The 24,100-nt window shown below is 34.7% G+C and overlaps 1 protein-coding gene across 8 annotated transcripts in view; it reads left to right on the top strand.

The window, feature by feature from the left end:
- The window catches only part of LOC124638055 (potassium/sodium hyperpolarization-activated cyclic nucleotide-gated channel 2), a 222,809-nt gene that overhangs the window by 172,924 nt on the left and 25,785 nt on the right, over positions 1–24,100 (top strand). For all 8 annotated transcript variants that reach the window (XM_047174852.1, XM_047174853.1, XM_047174860.1 and 5 more), the window contains one exon: positions 999–1,275. In XM_047174852.1, the coding sequence (XP_047030808.1) occupies positions 999–1,275 (277 nt within the window). The remainder of the gene's footprint in view (positions 1–998; positions 1,276–24,100) is intronic.

Below are 24,100 nucleotides of genomic sequence, written 5' to 3' on the forward strand. Positions count from 1 at the left end.
TTGCAGATCAATTGACTAACGATAGTATAAAGTTCATTGTTTCTCGACACTCAGTTATGATGGTTTTTCCTGGAGCTATTGGGTATCGGAAAATAATAAAGTTTTGTCGCCTTGCAAATGTTTTGTATGGAGCAATTCTGTGGAAGCGAATGCATTAAAAGAACAATAACACTGCATTGGCTTGATTGGCGCGCCTCGGGCGTCGCTTCTGTGGGCCTGCCGAGCTCACAGCTCTATTGATTTTGGAACAATTGTGCACTACAAACGTCACTGACCCTGGCGTATTGTTGGAACATGTGAATACTGAACTATTGCACCATTTTGGGGTTGCCGTTACGTTCACCGGCTTCGGCATAAATATTGACTTTGAATAGAATTTGTTATTATTTGTTTTCCAACTTATTCGGCGGCAAGCATAAAGTTGGTAACTTTATCCTGAACACGTGATAGTCTTGCATAGCCTGGAATTACCCAAATATTTATTTTTAAATAATAAGAAAACGAATGTGGTAATCGTTTGTTATTTTTAATTGATCGTGACGAATGCACCTGTTATGTGAATCAATAAGTATTGAATCGAAAAGAAATGTATTGAGTAACATGAAATGCGAAAGTGACCGGATCGCATTAAGTATTTATAAACAAAAAAATATTGATCATGTGTCTCATCCTGTTTACCTACGCTGGTGCATCATCACTGGATGCATTCGGTTGCACATGTAAACGCTCCAGCAGCATCTGTTAATGTCCGTGAAGGCGGAACCGAGCTCACTCCTCGTCGTTTATTATTGTCACGTTCTTGCTACAGGAAATGGCTTATGGGATTTATGTGCTTAAATTCTGCATTGCAATACGTCACGATTATTCGGGGAAAAAGGAAAATACCAGATGTTTAATTTATGAGCGAATGATGCTTTAAACATCTGTTCACTCTCGAAGACCTTGCGATTCAAAGGTCGGTTATTTCTTTTGTTTTATTGTGTCCGTTTTGTCCGCAGGCGACGCCGATATGTCGCTGAAGCAGGGCAGCGGCACCGGCAAAGTCCACTTCGGTGGTTTGGACGATGTGTCCTTGTACGGCACGCCCGTGGAACCTGCCCCGCCGGCGACGGACGCCAAGCAAGGCTTCCTGCGCAACCAGCTGCAGGCCCTCTTCCAGCCCACCGACAACAAACTAGCCATGAAGCTCTTCGGCTCTAAGAAGGCGCTGATGAAGGAGCGCATCCGGCAGAAAGCTGCGGGCCATTGGGTCATACATCCGTGCAGTAGTTTCAGGTGAGTCTCTTTTCATATCATGTTCTATAGTTCATTGCCTTTTAGAACAGTCTCGATTTTCTAAAGCCCTCGCTCTTTGTCTTTGAGTGAATCTGAATATTAAATTGGGATTTCCCAATGCATCAATCAACAATTTTTACAACGTCTTTTATTCAAATAAAAATAAAGCAGAAAAAAATTTTTACATTTTTGCTGTACTTAGGTATTAAATCTTTGCCATAGAACTTTAACACCATAATTAATATCCATCGTTCAACGCAAATCTCTCCATATAATATTAGCAAGCGATTAACTATTATTAGTTAATCCTTCGTTTAATGTTTACATTACTACTGGTAAGTTTAACAGTCTGATATTTTCCGCCATCTTTGACTACCGATCGTAATTTTGACGTAAACTGAGGCATGTGCGTTTTGTTTGTCTGTGCCGCTCAATGTCAAGTTTTTTGCTGAAGTATGAATTTTGTTTAGTGATAGAGAAATTACGTTTTCTATTTTTTGTTTGGAACAATTTCTTTTACTTGTTTGTAAACAAAGTTTTATATTAGGCACTTATTCGCAATTTTTTTTCATCTTAATGCCACATGCATTGCTCAAAAAATAGTGTTTTAAATACTATAAATACGTATACGAACGATTAATAAAATCATCAACATGGCGTCGTCGAAATTTCAAATTTCGAAGCTAGCTTAGGACGTGGCATTGCACTGAATTATTAATGGCCAGCGCCGCACCAAAGTGAATCTACAAGGAAGGATCATTATGACGTTATTCATTATAATCCTTTACCATATTATTATGTATAAATGCAAACTAGCATATGATTTTCAACTAAGCATTATCTAATACTGTTTACGAAACTTTTATCTGTTTCATTTACTTGCATTTAAAAGTCAAGTTTCAAAAATTCAGCAACCGATCATCTTATACCTAGACTAATCATATTTTTTTAATAGTACGTACATACGTTTAATTAGCCGTAAAATCTTCTAGGTTCTTGCTCACACAAAGTTAATAAGACTTCTAAGTAACAAGTTCATTTTTGTACAATTAACACTACCAAACTTTAGTTAAGATTTTTCAACCTAATTTTTGCACAATTAACACTGTACATTTCACATGTATGATTAGAGCCTATCACAAAGCCTCCAATGTTATTTTTCTATGAATTGTTCACAAAACATAGCGGTTACCGAGGTAGGCAGCCGATGATCATTTTGTTCAGCCAACCGGTACCTAACACAAGTGTTGACTTTGTAATTATATGGAGCTGTTAACTCATTGTCAAGCGTTTTGTGCGCGACTGTACTTGTGGTCAGTTGTGTATTTTTGAAATCTGCTTTTTTTAGATGTAATAATGTATGTGATAAAATATTAAGTTGAAGCAAACAAATTAAGAAACTAAACAAAAATAATTAGGTAATAATTAATTTCTAGCATATTTTCTGTAATAATAAGAATTCAATCTGCTAATAAATAATTCTTATATAAGTGGCACGTTCTTTAGTAAATAGATAGGTGATGTTAACCTAGAATTTCGGTGGTGAGGGAATTTACTCATACAAATATCATTCTAACGTACCTATTATAAATACCAAAGTATTACTAAGTATTACTACTGCCCACTGTTACCTACCAGACGTATTTTATAACATGAAAAGAACAAATTAACTTTTTATACTATACCTACCATAGAATACACGGCGTAGTAAAAAATAGACTTTTACTTTGCCATCAAAAACAGAAATAGGAAACTAATAAACATACGTGTAGGCAGGAAAATATAAAAAACCCACGCTTTTATATTTTGCTCAAGAAAAACCTGTAATAGTAGGTAATTGTTGCTATCTCAAATAATATATAGGTTCCATTGTATGCAGGCTAGTCAAACTTACACCATTTATTTACACGAAACCGTTCTTTTAGGACACGAGGGTCAAAAACGCAACAGGAGAGCAGCATTGTACTCTAGAGTTACTTTTATTTCCCTTTTAAACTCCTGAAAAGCAAGTAACGCCGCGAAAATGAATAAATCTTAATCTGATAAAAATCTGTCTTTGCTACTAAACTGTACTAAAGAAAAGAAAAACCGCTGAAAAGGCATCATATCAAAACATCCGTACGAAATAGGAAGTTAATAAAAACATAGGTTTTTGCGCCGGCCCCGCCTGTTGACCTTGAGTCTATATGCTTCAGCAATCCGTTACTCTAAACGCACCTAATATTTCCAAAGCAACTAGCTGTTTAGTGACTCATTCACATCTGTTTTTTGGATGACATTTACGACGGATGTTAGTGCGAAATAAAATAGTTAGAATACTTTTAAAGCAGATGAATTTGAGCTAACTATCTAAAACAGTCACATCCTATTGACCCATTGGACAGATTCTATAGGTATCCTTCCAGTTTCTATAAAAATGATCTTACTACAGCTGCGATTTGAAAAATTACACTGTAAATAGCCCATTTATGTAGGAATTTAGTAGGCTACGTTTAATTTGATGCTTTCTGCTCATTATTAGCTTTTATTAGAAAGATTTGAGATAAGTAACATATTTTCATACACGTGAGAAAAATATAAAGACTCGTGACACTATAATTGGAAATACCCAATGCAAAAAAATAAGTCACGTAAAATTAGTTTTCCTGAACTGCAGCATCGGGTATATCCAATAGATTTCTATCAATTTTTCATTACAGCGCTGGAATCCACGTACAGATCCTACGACTCGATAAAATGCGACTACAAACCACTTAAATAATAATGCACTGTGAAGTTTTCCTATGTGAGTTCATTAAAAACATTGAAACATGTACATTAAAACCATTTTTTGCCAAAAAAAATAAGACCAAAGATACCTATATGTGCAATCCAGACAGGGCGTCCACAAGAAAATTAAAAAAAAAGTAAATAAGAAAAGTTCTTGCAATACATTCAACAATAAAAAAGGGTCAGAATAAACCAAGGCTTCCCACAATTTCAATTACATTCACACCATAAATAATAATTTACCCATAAAACAAACACTGCAACTTGAAAAAAGTTACAACCACAAAAGCCATTATGGGCCTAATTCGCACTAGTAATTAGGCCGCCTAGCGAATTTCTATAAAGGAGAAAAGCTTGTTAACTATGCTAGAGAAACTTTGCAATTAAATCCGTTAACGAGCTTCCAGCAAATAGAATTAAATCCGTCTTGAGACGGCGACTGACTATATTTGTTTGACGGCTGTTTTACACATTTTCTTGTGTTTTTAAAACTCGCAAGACTTGAATTTGAAATCGACTAAATGAGGAGAAAAAAACTAATTAATTAATGATTATTTGGAGGATTATAACTACTAAAATAACTAAAGCAAAGCTTACATTGTTTCAGTATATTGGTTGATTTTCCATGTTACTTAAATTTAAACTTATTAATCTTTTGATAAAAAAAAAGAAAACTACGAGGTTTTAAACGATGACCGTTTCCTTCAAACTTGAGAAAAAACAAATATGCTCCTGATCTCGTTTACACTTTAATAACTTTTACGTTACGTTCCACTATTATAAGATTAACTTTTAAATAAAAATTCCCGTCTATTTATAAAGAAAGAATTTATTTATCGGAGGTTATCATACAGTGCAACACACTCAAACTAGATTAAAAATTTAAAACAATGTTGATGTAGCTATAAATATGTATCAGTATCGACGCCACGTGATAAACATTATTCATTCATGCAATTAGCAATCATTTCTGTTCCACTATTTATTAGACCAATAACATTTTATACTCTGTGACCAATCACAGATAAAAAATAACCGCCTTTTCTGCAATGACAGCTGTCAAAAGCTAATTTAAATTTTAGATTGTGTCACTTAAGTGAAAGGTATCACTATAGTTCGGCCATTCAGAGAATGCGTTCCTGACACGTCGCGATTGAACTGACGACGTAACTTTGCAATGGCGTTGCAGTTACGATAAAAATATTTTTGCTGGTTGTTTACCGTTTTAACAATTGAGGAGCATTAAAACAACATTATTATATCAATAATCAATGAATGTTATTACGTCGTCAGTTCAATCGCGACGTGTCAGGAACGCATTCTCTGAATGGCCGAACTATAACATGCGCTAGCTTTCTAGAAAAATCTATAGGTACCTGGGTATAAGTTGCTTGTTTCTATGAAGTGAAATCCAGCGTTAGTCGTTTATCGGACGGTGAAGTCTGTCCGATAACAGACAGCATCCGTTCAAGCTGTCTCGATTAGATATCTACCGTCAATCGAACGCGATTCGATACTCGATATTGAATTCATACAGACTCAGATTGGCGTCTTTCAGTGTTAAAGTTTATTTTTCTTCAGTTCACTTAGGTTTTCCGTACTACACGTTTTCGATGTCTCAAAACTGTATCTAAAAAGGTTTGATTATCTATATTCGACAAACAAATAATTGGCTATATGCTGGCCTTGGCATCGGTCATGAGTCGGTTCGCGATTATCCATGGGTTTCAGTTCAATGATACCAAACATTTACCTATCTATCTACCTAGGTACTATTGTATTATGTGTCGTCCAAAGGTCAATAAATTGCCAACGAAACGAGAAGCAACTTTCAACAGTTTGTCACTACTTCTAAAATTGCTAGGCTTAGCCACATAAAAAAAAGTTGAATGTAATAATAATTCTACATCACTGTTAAAGATAACACAATGCAGTCACAGATATTGTATTACCAACACACTCATGTTTCCTGTCGAAAGATCCGCTCTGCGTGTGGTCATCAATGTCTGCGAGGGTTGTCAAAACAAAATCCAGTGCGAGACCAAATGTCTCCATTATAATACAGTAACAGATGTTGATTTTAAAACATCCTAAAAAGAATACTTAAATCAATCGTTATTGGATACATAAAATAAGGAATAGTTTAAGAAAGGAAACTACTTTCGCAGATTAACCTCACCCGTCGAAAACCACAAAAAAGACGTCGAACAACTCCAATCCAATACAAATAAAATGACAAAGACTATCCGAGTACAATCAGTACGCTGCCATTAATAAAATCAACAAAGTAACGATGTTCATCAAAAGCTATTGCTGAACAATGGCCGCGTGCGCTTCGCATAATGACCGGACAATGCATGGGAACGCGGAGTAAGGAAAGATGAGCGAATATGCCATAATGCAGGTAGGTCAGGCTCCTAACTCTAGGTCCAATTCCTACGACATGACCAAAACGATCAGTTACGAGTGAGCTAACAAAGCTTTCGGGTTCTTTGAGGCATCTGTGAACGATGTTTGGTATTACAAAAAAAAATCGGGTCCAAAGAAGGCGTACTTTGTCCCCCGCACACCTGCATTTGGCGCGCTAATTTCTCAGGTGATTTTCCGTTATGACACCTCCGCTAGTCATTTGGTTCTCCATGCATGGGAACGGCTGTGTCTACTGTCTACTGGCCACGTTAGCCGATGTGCTCGCGGAAACGATCTCGTTGAAACTAGATACAACCGGTAAGGGTGAGCAAATCTCGGAGCCAATGTCAAGGGTTCTTAGTTAAATTGTAGGCATGTGTAAGCGATCTAGTTGTATCCGCTTTACAAATTGTGTTGGGTGATTTTCAAAGGAATGTGAATCATCTTGCCAATTTGCAAGATTAGTGCAGTCATTGAAGCGAAAAATACGGTCTAACCTCCGAATTTTTTTACTGTGAACCGATTTGCATGAAATTTTGGAATTAGGTTCATCCTACCCTTAACTTCAAAAGTGAATATGATTTGAACTCCGCCACCCCCCCTGGGGGTGGTTGCCACCCCTTCTTTGGGGTGAATATTTTTTTTGCAAAATAACCTCGGATATCGATAGAAGACCCAATTTTAAGCAAAAGTTGTCTTTAAAGTTAAAAAAAAAATCCAATACTTTTCAAGTTATTGGCAATTGAAAATTCGCAATTTTTTCACGTTTTTCATCGGTTTTTTGCAAATATCTCCAAAAATATACGTTTTATCGAAAATGTATAAAGAACAAAATTGTAGCAGGTAAAACAACGAACAATTTGTTTTTTTTTATAAACTGTTCTAAGTGCAATATTAAGCTAGATATTAAAGATCAAAGCCGTTTTTTATTTTGTCTGAAATTTAATCGACGTAGTTTATGCCATCTATTATTTTAGTAAGTTGATCAATTTACGAGTTTTATTATTTTCCGGTTACATATAAACACATTACAATAGTTGTGACTCTTTATTATACTGCCTACTTTCACATTGCTCCAAATATTGATACTCCGAAGTTTTCAGTTACTAAGTAGAGAAAAATATGACAAGTTTTTGGACCGTAACTCCTTCAATTTTCATGCTATCACAATTTATAAAAAACCACTGTAAAAGTAATTAAGAGAGCTACAACATCCATCATTGCAATATATAGTAAAGAACTTTTTTCTAAAACGGTGAAGGGTTAAAGGGCTTAAGAGAGGCTGTGATTGCGCTGCCACGCGCTCTTTAAACAATCATATCTCCGTCAATTTTTGTTCGACAGAAAAAACAAACAAACCTAATTGTTTGTCAGAAAAATACCTAATTTTTTTATCAGTACACTTTTATACGTATCTGTCGTAATTTTTGAGATATTATGAAAAACAAGTGGGTTTTTCTTTAATTTGAAATTTTGTTCTTTTCGTTAATCGCGATTTTTTTGAAAAATATCTGTCCTGAAGCAGCCAAACTGATACTATCTATCAAACTCTTCATAATAAAGTTAATCCTAGGCGGAATACGATTAATTTTAATTTTGGTGAAAATGGCACTTATGAAACCCATTGATTTAAAAGAAAAAATATAAGATGCTCCCCTTATTTGCAATACAGCTCACTTATTTTACGTGCAAAAGACTTTTAATAGTGCTCATCTTAAAGCTTATTTCAAGCACTACAAAACCCATTTTTATTAGAATTTATAAAATGCATCTACTCGCCGCTACATGGCATTGACCACAACGATTAAATTTCAGACAAAATAAAAAACGGCTTTGATCTTTAATATCTAGCTTAATATTGCACTTAGGACATTTTATAAAAAAACAAATTGTTCGTTGTTTTACCTGCTACAATTTTGTTCTTTATACATTTTCGATAAAACGTATATTTTTGGAGATATTTGCAAAAAACCGATGAAAAACGTGAAAAAATTGCGAATTTTCAATTGCCAATAACTTGAAAAGTATTGGATTTTTTTTTAAACTTTAAAGACAACTTTTGCTTAAAATTAGGTCTTCTATCGATATCCGAGGTTATTTTGCAAAAAAAATATTCACCCCAAAAAAGGGGCGGCAACCACCCCCAGGGGGGGTGGCGGAGTTCAAATCATATTCACTTTTAAGGTTAAGGGTAAGATGAACCTAATTCCAAAATTTCATGCAAATCGGTTCACAGTAAAAAAAATCGTAGCAATAATGCTTCAATGACTGCACTAGATATGAAACTATTTACAAGACATGAAGCTTATTATTTATTTGATAATTCATAATTTTTAGAGGTCGAAAGCTTAGCCATATAGCTGTGTGTCTATGTAAATGTAATACCGAGAGCAGACTCTAGTGTAACACTAAAATAATTTGTTCCCCTAAGGTCGCCAAGAATGCAAAGCAGTGCTAGCTACTTACTGAAACTTGTTCCCAAGAATTTATTGGGTACCTATCTCGGAGCTGCTGAATAGAAACTCCCACGCCTGTACTTAGGTACTTAAGTTAAAATATAACCCGAACTTTAAGATGTGTGAAGCTTAACACAAAAACTCTTCAACAAGTTGAAGAAAAATTGCAAAACGGTGTAGCTTTGTTCCTGCCCTCGAACTTCTCTCTGAAAGGTTTAAAGGTCATTGACTTACGTTTATAAACGTTTCTCGTAAATGGAAGTAGATGGAACAATAGTAAATAAGAGGTATGCATTACTTGTTTACATACTTATGTATCCTTAACTGATGTAAATTTATTATTTGGGTATATTAACGGTATAAAGACATTACAATTGTGAATTGATCAAAGAGGTTCATATAGGAATAAACAATAATTAATAGGCATAAAATATCTTGCTCACCCAATCAAAATATAATCAAAATAAATAATTTTTATCAACCAATATGTTTACACTCAAAAACAAATCGTTCCTATTCATCTAAATCAATTTTAATTCCCATTCATTATTTCTTAAAGCCCATAGATATCCAGTGGGTTCCTATTACGTTATACCAAGAAATCGGCCGTCAACTGTCAGGGATCGGTCAGACACAAATTGGATGGCACCTGGTCGGATCCGGCTGCGTCTCAGTCGCACAATAGCACTTGGGTCCCACCTCAAGGTGCTATTTGCTCATGATTGCTTGAGACACCTTCCTTCATGTCTGAGGCCGATAATAACTAGTCTTTAGAGCAATAGCTTACACTGTATAATGATTTAATTATGTATTTTCAGCCGTGTGTATCATATTTTTGGGATGTACTTTCGAAACAGATTTTTTTGTGGCTGTCAACACTTAAATTGTTTGAGTATTTTTTTCATCTATGTATTTTAGATGTACATACCTATAGTTAACCGTTATTCTTTTTTTCATTTAAATTTTTTCACAGTTTTTATTTTTTTTTATACTGAACTGACAGATTGTGGACGAGTGTAAGCCAGTCTAATTTCCATTATCTTATGGCTACTACGCATTCGCAAAGCTTTCATACACATAATGATGGATTAGGTCTGTAATGCACTTAATAATAATGTGGATTGGAAAGTAGTTCACAGTAATTTCTTTGAGCAAATGGATTGTACACGAACATTATCCGGGTATACTTGCGGATAGTGAAGTATGTAGCTACCATTAGAATTACTTAAGGAAATATTTCTAAAAAGTAATACCATGCAGACAGAAATATATCCACAAGATAAATAACAGCAATAAATAAATTAAAAACACTCACACAATTTATTTAGAGTAAAATTTCATGTCAGTTAACGAGCCGAGTAAAGTTACTCAGCAAAAAGTACTTCTCGTATAATCCACACCATTCAGGCAAAGCAAAGTAAATAGATATTGATTTTTCATCAAATTGTTTAACGAGTCCGAAAACACGACCGATACGTATAAAAACTGAAATTCATGTCTGTTTCGGACAAAAATATTGCTAGCAACGAGGAATCCTACGTTCGTTATTTTATTGCTGTACGAATACACGTAACTAAATTAGATGAAAAAACACTAGTGTGTATACAAACATAACTTTATGAATTTCGTAATAATGCTCGTCATTTGGTTCTCTGGGGAAATAGCGTAGGTTGTTGTACACGTACAAAAGTTTTTAATGTTGCACACAAAAAGTAGGAACGGCCGCCTTGTGCTATCTGTTGCTACATACAATGTTACATCAGTTGTCTTCATGCGTTCATTGTCCTTATGTACCTTTTTTGTTACCAAGCATCCCCGTACTAAGTACCTTATTAAACACACTATTGGGTTGCCACAGCGCTCAAATCAAGGGCAAATGCAATAACAAATGGCGCTACTAGGAAATGAAGAAATTGCTTATCGATATTGTTTCCTACAACGACCGTATCGCTAGTAATGTTTTATAAACATAACCCGTATGAGAAGCGCGGACAATGAGACTCGAGTGGTTGAACAAAGCTCCGTGAGTCGACGTTACTGCTATATTTTCTGTAGAAAACTAAAAGAATACAAGTACATATGTAGTGTACATTATGTGTTTGTTCTCATTGTATAGGGCTTAAAATATTAAGGCATGAAGTTAGTAGCTCATTTTGTGCGTTACGTAACGGGAAATATGCCAAATTATCACGCTTGAGCGATTATGAAGCCTTGTTCACGTCTGTAAGACTAACTGAAGATAGGGTGTGGGATGGTTCTTATTCTTATGAATTTCAGGAATATTTAGAGAAATCTATATAAGTTTGATAGTTTAGTTGTTAGAGAATTAGTCAAGCGTTCGTTGAATATACTGAAAGAAATCATTCACTACGGTGAGTTGAACAGTCCTAATCAAATTGATTGTATGGTCATTGTTCAATATAATATTGAGAAAGGTCTGCAATTTCTACAAATCATGGAGTATGTAGGACACTTATCTCAGGTGGAAGTAAATCACGGGAGACCATTAAATGTTATCGTGGTTTATGAGAAACCTTATTGATTGCTTCCTTATAGTGGGGTCACGTACCTTATGAGTAAAGGAACATGAACCCGTTCGTGTATTATTTATGAAGTTATAAATCAACAACTGTGACATTAGTTTAAGAAAGTTTTTTTTTTAGTTCAAGAAAATCAATCAAGACTTGCATACAGAAAATATTTAAACTAGTTGTCAGTACATTTATTAATGACTTGACTCTGTACCTATGCATCACCTATCATCCTTATCTGGAGAGCTATGAAGATCTATCTACTTAGGATGACATGAAATCCCCTGTCTCAGTTGCATAGCTAAGTGATATGTGCATATTAAGCTCACAGATACACTCAATGTACTCCAGTAATATATCTTTGGTTAGGCATAAAGCATCTAATTACTTGGGAAATGCTAGTTCAGGTACTGTATTACCGTTATTAGGTGCTATTAGAAATGCTTGAATCATGTTTATGAAATCTACATACTCTACAAGCTGTCACATTATAATGAACTAGCGACCCGCTCCGGCTTCGCACGGGATAACCGTATTTCCCCACTATTTAATGTATGTTATTATACATATAAACCTTCCTCTTTTATCACTCTGTCTATTAAAAAAACCGCATGAAAATCGGTTACGTAGTTTTGAAGATTTAAGCGTACAAAGGGACATAGGGACAGAAAAAACGACTTTGTTTTATACTATGTATGTAGTGATGCCAACATCATCCGTCCTCCAATGACGTCTTCTTAACATTAAAAAATCAATAATAAATATTACATTCAGCCATAAATCCTTAATTATTTGCGCTTGCATATAAACATGACATTTTACTGGAAGTTTCCTCCACGTTAAACACAGACAGCCGCGGCTTGTGATTGCTATTCAACTATTAATATCCGGAGTCGCATTCTACATCCTCGTATTGATCAATATTTGATTAAAACGCCAAAGAGACAAATGGTTCGGATAAACACTGAAAATTAATCTCGTCTTGTCCGATGATTGGTTTTTCATGTATTGTGTAAACAAGAATCAGATTAATTAATCGTTGCTTTTCATCTGTTCAGTTTTCATTTAAAACGAATGAAGCTGTTTGTGGTTCAAATGGCGGAAATGTTATTTCAGAAACATGACTTTGAGCATTTGTTAGGAGCTTTGAGGAAAATAGCCTAACAAGCCGTTTCCTTGTGGTTTTACTCGCACCTAAAGGGAACTACTTAAAGGGATTATACCGGGATGGTTCGTTTTAGAACAAGGGAGAACGCATCTGATGTGCATAGTAGTCTATTGGGCATGGACCCATGACTAAAAGCGGCAGAGATGCATCGAGATAAGTATGTCAGTCTTCACGCATTTACGTACATACGTACCTACTTGAACAGCTCATATGCACGTGGATTCGAGAGGTACCTACTGAGTAAATGAGCGTGAATCTATGCATACCTAATGCATAGGTAAACATAGACATTAACCTTTATATTATAAGTACAGCACGTGCGCAATCGCAGATTGATTAAAAGTATCGGATGCTGACGTCATAGTCTATGGATGCTGCGTCAAGACACGTGCTTATTTAATTATTATTTTATTTTATTGCTTATTAAGTAGATTTATCGTTAATTAATTTTTAAAGATAATTAAAAAATTAACAACCATGTTTTTTCCTGAGTGTCGGGTACCTATTGCTTTGGCATCTGCTTCCAAAGCTAGGGCTGGAACGCAACAAATGCATAGAACGAAAATAGTTGAAATTCAGTTATACCCATACTGGAACAACCAGCACTCATTAGTACAGCACTTCTAGAGTATTCTGTACCTTGTACGGTACACTGTAGGTAAAGTTAAACGTACCAGCGACTGTGTCTAGCGAGCTAGTGTAGCCTGCATAATACAATCCATGTGGATCAATATCATGTTCGCCGTAGGTACTGTGGCCCGAACAATGCTGACTCCAACTAATGTAATTGAATTTGAAAACGGAACTAATTTGTTAACGAACATGAATATTTTATTTTTAATTTTGTTGTTGAAAGTTTTAATTCTATTTTTGAATTATTGAATTGTTTTGTTTTTTTTTTTTTGTATTTTGTATGTCATTGGGCGACTGGGCTTTTGAATCAAAAGCACCTATGTGTAGATAGCTATGACAGTGAAGTTTGTTTTTGGTTTATTCTGATTGGTAATCTTTAGAACAAGGAACCACACTTTTCACTTTTGTAAAACAAATTATAAAAAGATGGTTTATAAAATAAAGTGCTGAAAAACTACAGTCTTTAAATAAACGTTCAGATACTGAAATAAGGTACATAGTACCTAATCAATTACCCTTGTTGTATGTGTGAGGCACGATGTATTAAATATGCGATCAATTTAGAAGTTATTCAAGCATACCAAGAATTGTTACATAACACGGGTTGCGGGTAAACCACATATTAGCCGCATCATTGACTTTTGTATTGAAAGTGTTATGTAAGCAATTGTATCCTGAAGTGAAAAGTATTTAATTAAATCTCTCAGTACTTAACTAATAATTCAACTTAAAAAATATATGATTAATTTTCTGAACTTTACCTGAAAACTGGAAAAAGAGCACTTAGAAATAAATTAACTGACTTTTTGCATTAATTTACCACCAATTCCCGAAAACCCACAATTGCATTCAAACCCATTATCAATAAAAAAATTCAGTACCACCGTGCTCGGATTGTTTTCATTGAACAATACAACGAAAAAGGCATAAATAACTTTTAACGAGCAGCTGTAAACAGGTTCATTAAGGATATTATATTAAGTGGACATAAGCTGATTATTATAAGTATGTGTTTGTTTGACGTCTTGAAGTCACGTGACTTGTTTATATGATTTTGTTTATTCAATTAGGTAGATTTTCCTAAGCAGCTGATTGGATTTGGTGTAAATAGGTACGGTAATATGGAGTCTCAATCCAAAAAGTTATGACACTTGTCTATGATAGGTATAAGTAACCTTCATGGCAAGGAGGGTGCTTCAAAAAAAAACAAAAGCAAAATAAAATCTCCTAGCTTAAATTACGAATGGAAAACAATTTATTTGGTAAATACCATTCTCACAATAATTACATCACTAACATTAATATTTAACGCCGAGTTGAATGAAAAAGAACCATTCATTAAACCGAAACGATCGCTGTGAGGCGCCATTTGTTCGGCGACCACAGAGAACACAGAAAACCTTTTATTTTTTTGCTTACACCAATTTATATGAGACCAATCTCTGAATGCATTTTAGATCCTACTTAATGACAGCGTTTGTTCGGCTACTTGACTTTCTTTCATTATTGTAATGGAACTAATACTACTTATATATTTAGCTAAATATAAGATAGCTAAGTATTTCTTTATTTGCTAGTGACTTTTCCAATTAAATACTTTCTACAACTTAGCAAATAAGCACAGGCTTTTTATTTTGTGTGTATTTTTTGCGACACTGTATGTTCATTTAAAAATTGACTTGAAGAAAGTTTCAAATATAAATAAGCTTTTTTTAAATGCAAATTAGACTACAATTAATTTAATTTATCAAACACTTCTATTTCAAAATGTTGTCTAGTGCAAAATTATTTTCTTTGAAAAACATAGCCGTTTTATGGAGCTACTTGTATGCACCGTTTACCAAACAAGTTAACGACACAACTTAAACAAAATAACCAATTAAAAAGTGTCAATTGTAAGTGATTTTCTGTCATTATGTATACTTAAAAATGCTGTTTACAATATTGAAGCATGGCTAGTGATTTACATGGTGACGTTGGCTAATTTATTCCTCATTGTGCACTCACATCCGAGTAATGGCACAATTAAAATGATATTCCGTATATCTGCAATGAAGTTTATGTAAAGATGTATTTCATTATTTTATACAGAGGTACTAAAAGCCTCGTGAACGCGATAATCGATTGTATCGTTAAACACTGTTATTAAGCACAATACTAGTTGTTGTGTTGTTTTTCTTCATTTGTTTCTTAATGGCTGGTTTTTCTTTCAATTGAATTGTATGTAAGTACGTTATTATTAGTACAGTAGGTAATTGATTTCCTTTTCTTACGAAACTATTGATGAGTTAAAAAAGTTGCTACCGTTGTAAAAAAGTAACCTATTCATAATAATAAACTTTTCTGACATGAAACAGTTTTCAAGCAGAAAGAACAAAGTGTTCTTTCTGCTTGAAAACGAACAAATGAACGAAGTACGAAACGAACGAAAAGAACGAAGTGTTCTTTCTGCTTAATAAATAGGATTGCCAACATGTAACAATTGAAAGTCGTAGCAACAAACTAAATAAATTTAACGGGAGATAAGTCTGTTAGTGCCAAGACTAGAAGTTCTGAGGATTGCACCGCAGTTTGTACGGCAAAGGCGACTTCACTCGCTGTCACACGTAAATACTTAACTTTGTTGCATCTCACACATACAAAGTTACGTTGATTTACACGAGAGTAGCTTTCTTTTCTTGGATTAGTAAAAAAATGTTGTTGAGCAAGAAGATAAATTCTTAACTTCCTTTTATTTACTTATGATCCCTATTTCCGCACACCGCAGATTATTTTTGCCTATATGACCCTTCCTTTAAATGTCTTAAAAATATGGCGTATATTGTTGCGAACGGATATTATCATTCACAACGACAGTTCAGATAACTATGCTCAGCCATGAACACAAAAACAGATGTTTTGACCGTCGTCATTAGTCACTGACCGTACTTAAGTACCTACAACTACGAAAAAATTCCAGACTAAAAACAAGGGTCAACAACCTCCAGACATAGACGATTACTAATAAATATGTACGCGAATTACATAAGTTCTAAAACAATAGTAACGACGTACTTAATATCCCCATCGGCTCTACTCTGACAAAGTTTTAATTAAAGACGTACACACTACAGATATCTTTGTCTTTCCACTTTGTCTTATGGACTGGAACTTCGAAACACAATGCTACTAACAATCCTTGCTTGGAAATAGTAATTTTCAGACGCGACTAGCTGTAAAACGTGTTTACGAGAGCTTTTAACACTTACAAGTATTGAAAGTAGTTCAATAGCCCCTTGAAAACCTTTGACCTCGCATGAGTCGTTTACAACAGTAAAATTACATACATACTACTGCTACAAGTTCAGGAAATTCTTTCTCAAAAATGTTATCTATGAATTGGTAACCAAATAACGTGACCGTTGACCGGTCAACAATTTATTTATAGAATTCCACGTTCAATTGATACGAATGAATAAGTACGATAAAAGTCACGATTTGCATAGTTAACTTACTACACGAACAAGTTATTTTAATAAGAATGCTTCGGCAAATAAACCTAGTTTGACCCAATATACCGACGACATAAGTCACCAATTAAAAACTTGAGGAATGTGGAAAGTTTTCCTTAACGACGACGTTTAATAGTTGGTACAAACATACTACTTTCTATACCTATAGGCTGTCAAGGAAATTAGCCTGGTTTTGTTCCGAAAAAGTTTCTGTACTTCCTAATCTTTACCAGAAAAGTGTGAACAAAAAATATATGCTTTAAACAGAAGAAGATTCAATGTTTAATGAACTTCTCCAAGTTGTTACGTGATTGTACTAAATTAATTAACTTTTGTACAAAGTTAATAATGGAACGTGTAGTCTGAATCGTGATTTATCAAACAAAAAATTATGAACACAGTGAATTTTAATAAGGGAGCATCGACTCTGGAATTTATTTTATTAGGGATTGGTTAAGGATTCTTTATTTTAATAAACACGTAGATTTAGTTAATTTAACCTCTTTTAAACTATGAAGATAATTTCTTCTTATTAATACTTTACTGCAGGAACCAAAAACAAAAACACAATTCATGGACCAAGGTTAATAACACAAAACATATTTTTAGATCCTAAGATGTGATATTTTTTAAATCCTAAGTTTGTGTTTCACGCTAACGTAAAATAAATAAAACTTCGCTACCGCTTCAGTGGTATGAATTCAATTTTCAAAAGCAAACGTTATTTCGTTTTCTTCGAGAGAATGTAGAAATGTAATAGCCAGTGCTTGACAAATATGAAATAGGTGTAGCACCGCCCACTCACTGTCTATGGTACACTTTTGTAACCAACCTCAAAATTGTAACCCTTTTTCGAACATCGGGAAATTTTACTAAAAAGCTGCATGTCTATCGATGCGTGCCTCTCTGAAGGGCGTTATAAACTGAATGAATCATGAAGGTAAAAAGAGAAAGGTCACTTGTACCCGCGAGAACTTCAGTCGAGACTACCAACGTTGGCAGACTGGGGGTTAAATATTGACGCTGCAATCTGCCTTTGAGAGAGCCACGTAACAACGGGTTATGTTCATATTTTTCAATGTTAATGTCAGGTTGAAAGCTGTTAGGAATGATACAAAATTAAACCTGACTGCTTTTGTGAGTTAGAAAAAAGAATATAGCTATGTTCTGTTTATGAAAACATATTTTTTTAAGGAGTAATAATGCTTCGGATGAGTTTAATACCGAGAATGCATTACTTAATTATTCATGTCTTTTGAAAAAGTTCCAAATACTGCGACTATTTATGACAGCTGTCTTTTATATAGAGGTACACATAAAAACTGTTTATTGGTTCCAAACTTAACACGAATTCTTAGAAACATAGATACTATAACATTTTATTAATAAGTTTTTAGTAAAAAGCGATTGAATTTACTTCTGCATTGTTTATAGACAACAAAAAGTTTTGCCAAGGTCTGGATTTTGAATACCCAAAGACAAATTGCATATAACAAAAATTTAGACTAGCTTAGCTAATAAGAAGTCCTGTACAATTTCCAGATATTTCAGTTGCATTAAAGAAATTTAATTTCAAAGCTATAAAATTGCAATGTCTATTTAAGCTCACTCATAAAGTTTATTTTTAATGTCAGAGAGAACAGTTTACTGCCAAGATTACGGACGTCCAGTTAAAATCACTCTTGACTCGATTTACAGACCTTGCGAGCTACCATGATAGACTGTTATGTCTATGGAAAAATATGGAACCGACCCGAAGTCTATGGATTTAGTGCTGAAAAATTTTTGCGTCAATGCTTCCGAAAGTTATGAAGATTGAGCTTCGAACTTTGAATTTAAATATTTCCAAACCTAAATTCATGCACTTTAAAAGTCTATCCTTCTTTATATTTTTTTTTTGTCTGTCTTGTACTGAAGTTATAGAAGCAATAAGTGAGTAAAAAGATGTAGTAAATACTAGATGATATTAAACCTTGTTACTTACTGTCAATGACAGCTGTAGGGATAATCAGATCTTTAAAAAATCTCATGTGATTACACTTCGGGCCTTTTCTTATATCTATATGATCCGTGTCCTGTGCTAGGATAATAGGAGCATCGGACTCGGGTTGTTTTTGACATGTTTATGTTCTTGAAGTTATGTATTTTAATGAAGGTAAAAAGGTATACTTTTTCAATTAAGTACTTTTCATTTTCATATTGTTTTTTTTTTTCAAAGGAGTTGTCTACAAAAAGTAGTATATTTATCTAAGCTTTAAAAGATTTCTACATTTCAAATCACAGCTTTTAAATCAAGACCTTTACTTCATAGTTTCGAAAGTAAACAATGTCCAGCACATTGCATGCGGCTTATTACATCTATTTACACGTTAGCGGAACTTAAATACCGTCGTTTACACGGCACAGGAGCGAACATATATCGGAACTGTTTTGTGCAAAGAAAGAAAAACCACAGCCGGCTTTGCAAATGCACCGGCCGCCATGTTAGATATAACGGTTAGTTCACGATTTAAACAACGAACTATTGTGCTTTGTTCCTATTGTTACTTAAGTAATGCATTTTCCTAACATTTCTTTCTAACTTATGTTATCTTGTTTAAAAATGCAAAGCTTGAAACGAGTGGTAAAAGTTTATTCGCCTGTTAGAAATAGAATGGAAAGTACTTCGAACGATCAATAGTTAGGTCAAATATTTTCTCGAAGTTTTCGTTGTGTAAGAGTTTAGAATTTGTGAGTGAATTTAGATTGTGGTTTTTGTATTTTCTACTTAATTTTATACGGTAACTTGAGTCTCGATCATTAAACTTTCATATGAATAAGTTAAACTGAAACCATTCTGAGCGTCGTTCTTGTAAAATGAAGCTTCTGAGCATAAAATAATAGGTAATTTACATGAGGCTAAATCGATTTTCAGAGCTCACAGATTAACCAATTAAAATAAACAAAGCATACTTTTTGTCCCCACCTAGGTATAGGAAGTCTTTTCGTCAGAACGTCAGTGAAACCACGCGTAGAAACAACAAATATAAGTAGCTCTCTAGATAATCCAGTTAATCAATTCAATGCTCCATGTATACGTAATACTAGGAACAGCATATGCATGAATTTTGCCGGACACATCCATTTCGTGCGGAGCTCACTCAATTGATATAAACTGCAATAAGGCATCGTTCACACCAAACGTATTGTCCGCCGCTGACTGTGAGCGCGCGTTACGCAGTTTATTGCTTTTCCATATACTTAGTCTGGCCATAAATACTGTTACACTTAATTATAAAAAAATATTACATTTGAATTTCGAATCTGTCATTTTTATATGATTGTTCATTGTGTTTTCTCATTTTGGCGCCAATACATTGTAAAATATTTTGCGATATTAAAATGGTGTGGGGTGATAAAGAGAACCGAATCGCTGTGATAGCATTACACAAAGTAGGTATGGAGCCAAATGCAATTTTTAAAACTCTCCATACACTTGGTATTAGTAAAATGTTTGTGTACCGGGCTATTAATAGGTACAATGAGACCTCCTCTGTTTGTGACAGAAAAAGATCTGGCCGTCCACGTAGTGTTCGTACGAAAAAGGTGGTCAAAGCAGTAAGGGAAAGAATTCGAAGAAATCCTGTCCGAAAGCAAAAGATTTTATCTCGGGAAATGAAGATAGCACCTAGAACCATGTCGCGTATTTTAAAAGATGACTTAGGACTTGCAGCCTATAAGAGACGCACTGGCCATTTCTTAACTGATAATTTAAAGAAGAATAGGGTGGTAAAATCGAAACAACTACTGAAGCGGTACGCAAAGGGAGGTCACAGAAAAATTTTGTTTACGGATGAGAAAATTTTTACAATTGAGCAACATTTTAACAAACAAAATGACCGTATTTATGCTCAAAGCTCTAAGGAAGCTTCCCAATTAGTCGACAGAGTGCAACGTGGACATTATCCGACTTCAGTGATGGTTTGGTGGGGTGTTAGCTATGAAGGAGTGACTGAGCCATATTTTTGTGAAAAAGGTATCAAAACATCGGCACAAGTGTATCAAGATACCATTCTTGAGAAGGTAGTTAAGCCCCTTAACATCACCATGTTCAATAACCAAGTATGGTCCTTCCAGCAAGACTCGGCGCCGGGTCATAAAGCTCGGTCCACGCAGTCTTGGTTGGAATCGAACGTTTCGGACTTCATCAGAGCTGAAGACTGGCCGTCGTCTAGTCCCGATCTTAATCCGCTGGATTATGATTTGTGGTCAGTTTTAGAGAGTACAGCTTGCTCTAAACGCCATGATAATTTGGAGTCCCTAAAACAATCTATACGATTGGCAGTGAAGAATTTTCCCATGGAAAGAGTGCGTGCTTCTATTGATAACTGGCCTCATCGTTTAAAGGACTGTATTGCAGCCAATGGAGACCACTTCGAATAAGCTTTTTATATTTTTAATTGTTTTATATTTATGTATTAAACTGACACACTGTAAAAGTAATAAATGTTATTTGCAGTTAACAATTTTCTTTTTTCTTTATTACAATATTTATGGCAAGACTAGGTATATTGAAATTGTCGTTCACACCGAACCGACTATACGCTGTTACGTCGTCTGTTGTAGCTGACTCTCAGTAGCCGATTATTTTACTACGCGACTATGCACGGCGGACGCGGATTGGCTACGCGGACGCAGTTGCCGAATAGCGCCGCTCCGCCGCGTACGCACCGCCGCTCCGCCGCGTCTGCACCGCCGCGCAGTGATGCCAGATTGGGGGGATTCCCACTAGTTTTATCGTATGGGAACCACGAGTGATCTCAGAGATCGTTTATAAAATACTACGAGCAACTTCAAATACTGAGCTCTTTTATGTGTAGAATAGTCGGCCGCTCAGCGTACGCATCTAGTGTGAACCTACACGAGCGTATTCTTTTGTTCACACATGTAGCGCATCGTACGCTATAGCCTATTGTCGGCTTGGTGAGTACGCGTACTGCAGATTGAATCGACGTTCACACTGAGGCCGACTGTGAGTATACTCACAGTCAGCGGCGGACAATACGTTTGGTGTGAACAATCCCTAAGAGGATTACACGCACCGCCGGGAAAGGATTGCGTTTGCGCTGCGGATCAAAATAGGTAATTTAATTCGCGAATAAACCGTATTCTATTTATATTTTTTAACTTAAAACTTTATATTAAAACTAGCTTCCGCCAGTGGTTTCACTTATAGTACGAGGGAACTACTTCGCGCACCTGGATAAAAAGTAGCTTGTAGCCGTCTTGAGTACTATGGGCTGTCGAGAATAGAATTAGCTGTTCAAATCGGCCCAGTAATTCGTGAGATTAGGGCGATCAAACAAAGTCTTCAGATTTACAATAGCAGTATATAGATAATACCTAATTATATAATCTCAAACTGGTGTATTTAACCTTAAAAACATTAATCAAACATGCTAAAAGTATCAGGTGTGTTAGGACCTTAGGGATGATTTTAAGGGGATTGCTTTTTGGTAATAACAATATCTGGCGATGCCCTGTCCGTATTTTACTAAAAGCAAGGCTAATGTACACAAACTTACCTACCATACAACATTTTCATCACGTATGAAGTAGTGACCATTTAAAAATATATTAAAATCTCTCTATAATCATTCGATAAAAAATAAAATTGCCGAAAAGTTATTTATTCTAAACAAAAAGTATGAAAATGAGGCTTAACTTTTCCGCAAAAAATGAAGCTTTTATGAAGTTTGAACTAAGTAACAATCATAAAATACAACGACACCTAACCTAACTACAACGACACCTGAAAAAGTTTAAAATCGCCTTGGCCTTGGCCCGAGCAAATTAACTTGGAAACAATAGATTTTGCAAATTAAAATGAAACTTCCAAATCAACCGAATGGAAACAATTCCAAAAACTCCTAGTGGTGTTCCCTAATCTTCAGAAAAAACAAACAAAAAATAGAATATACCCTAATCTTGAGAATCGCAATTACTCGATTATATCATAACATACCGATCGGTACCACCCACTTATAAAGTCAGGTATCTCCGTGCGCAGAATTCAGAACATAAGTTACCGAAATACCTAGTATCGGAACACCTGCCTAGTTCGTTTGAAGAATAGCAGCACGACACGTAAGCTGTCATAGATGCTTTGAATTTAAAATATCTAATCGATTTCAAATCGCATCATAAAATTGAGTAATGCCATTTGCAAATAAAATCTATTGTTGTCTATGATAACGACCGCGTAAATTTAAAATTTATATTTAGAACACGATTTACATTTCATTGAGTGAGCCATTTTGGAATTTTTTGTTCTGTGTTTATTTTATTTTCAAAATGGACGTGTATTAAGTCAGCAGCCGAAACTCAGTGAAACGAAATAAGTTATTTTTTATAGGAAGAGCGCGCAGACTGGGTACATTATGCATTCCTCGTGCTTTTTACGACCGACAGCGAAAATGTTGCCATGATAGGTAATACTTCACAAATAATGTTATGTAACTTATATAGAGAGAGTAGTTCTGATATATTGTTGTTTTAGTTTTGACTTCCCTCCGGTTGAACTTTTTGAACTCTTTACATCAGTTTCTATTGAATTAATTTGTCTTGCAATGTGTTAAATACGTCGTTTTCCTAAAACAATTTATTAGTACCTTAGTAAAAGACTGGCCCTTATTGTAAACCGCTGAAAACTCAGGTAAAGTTGGTAAATATAAATGTCTTCTAATAATATAAAATAAAAATTATAATAACCAAAAAATCCATTCACAATTCTACATAACTCATTACTGCACCACATCTGTACATTACGTAAGTACCAACAATTTATTAGCAATTTCTCACACAACGGCGGTTGTTCCTATCGAGATTATTCCGCCATTAGTCTTACTTTATCCCGTGTGCCACCTTCAAACTTGTTAGATTTATTGCTAGAACGTTCCACGTTAATATATAAATAAAATACTTACATATATGTCGCCTGATATTGCTGACGAATAAGATATTTAATAGTTTTCCTGCCCACAATAGTTATTGACGAGTTCTTTTATAGTTGCTTGTAATTCAATGTATTTGCATGAACATTGATAGGGAAATCTTAATTAAACTTGAACGCATAACGACGTTTAGTAATCATAAATTGTTCGAGTGTAAAAAAGAAGTACTCTAAGATGATGAGAATGATTTAGGTATATATCCATTAAGTAGAAAATCCATTTGAAAAATTGACGAAATTCTATTCATAAACTCTCTGTTTACTTAGATGTTTATTGACCTCCTTGACATATTTATACCATAAACATATTTTTACTGCAAATGTCTTTAGCACTTTATATCTAAGTTACGAATCACGATTCACGTGACAATTCTAAA

This window comes from Helicoverpa zea, chromosome 17 (genome assembly GCF_022581195.2).
Source record: "Helicoverpa zea isolate HzStark_Cry1AcR chromosome 17, ilHelZeax1.1, whole genome shotgun sequence".
Classification (NCBI taxonomy): domain Eukaryota; kingdom Metazoa; phylum Arthropoda; class Insecta; order Lepidoptera; family Noctuidae; genus Helicoverpa; species Helicoverpa zea.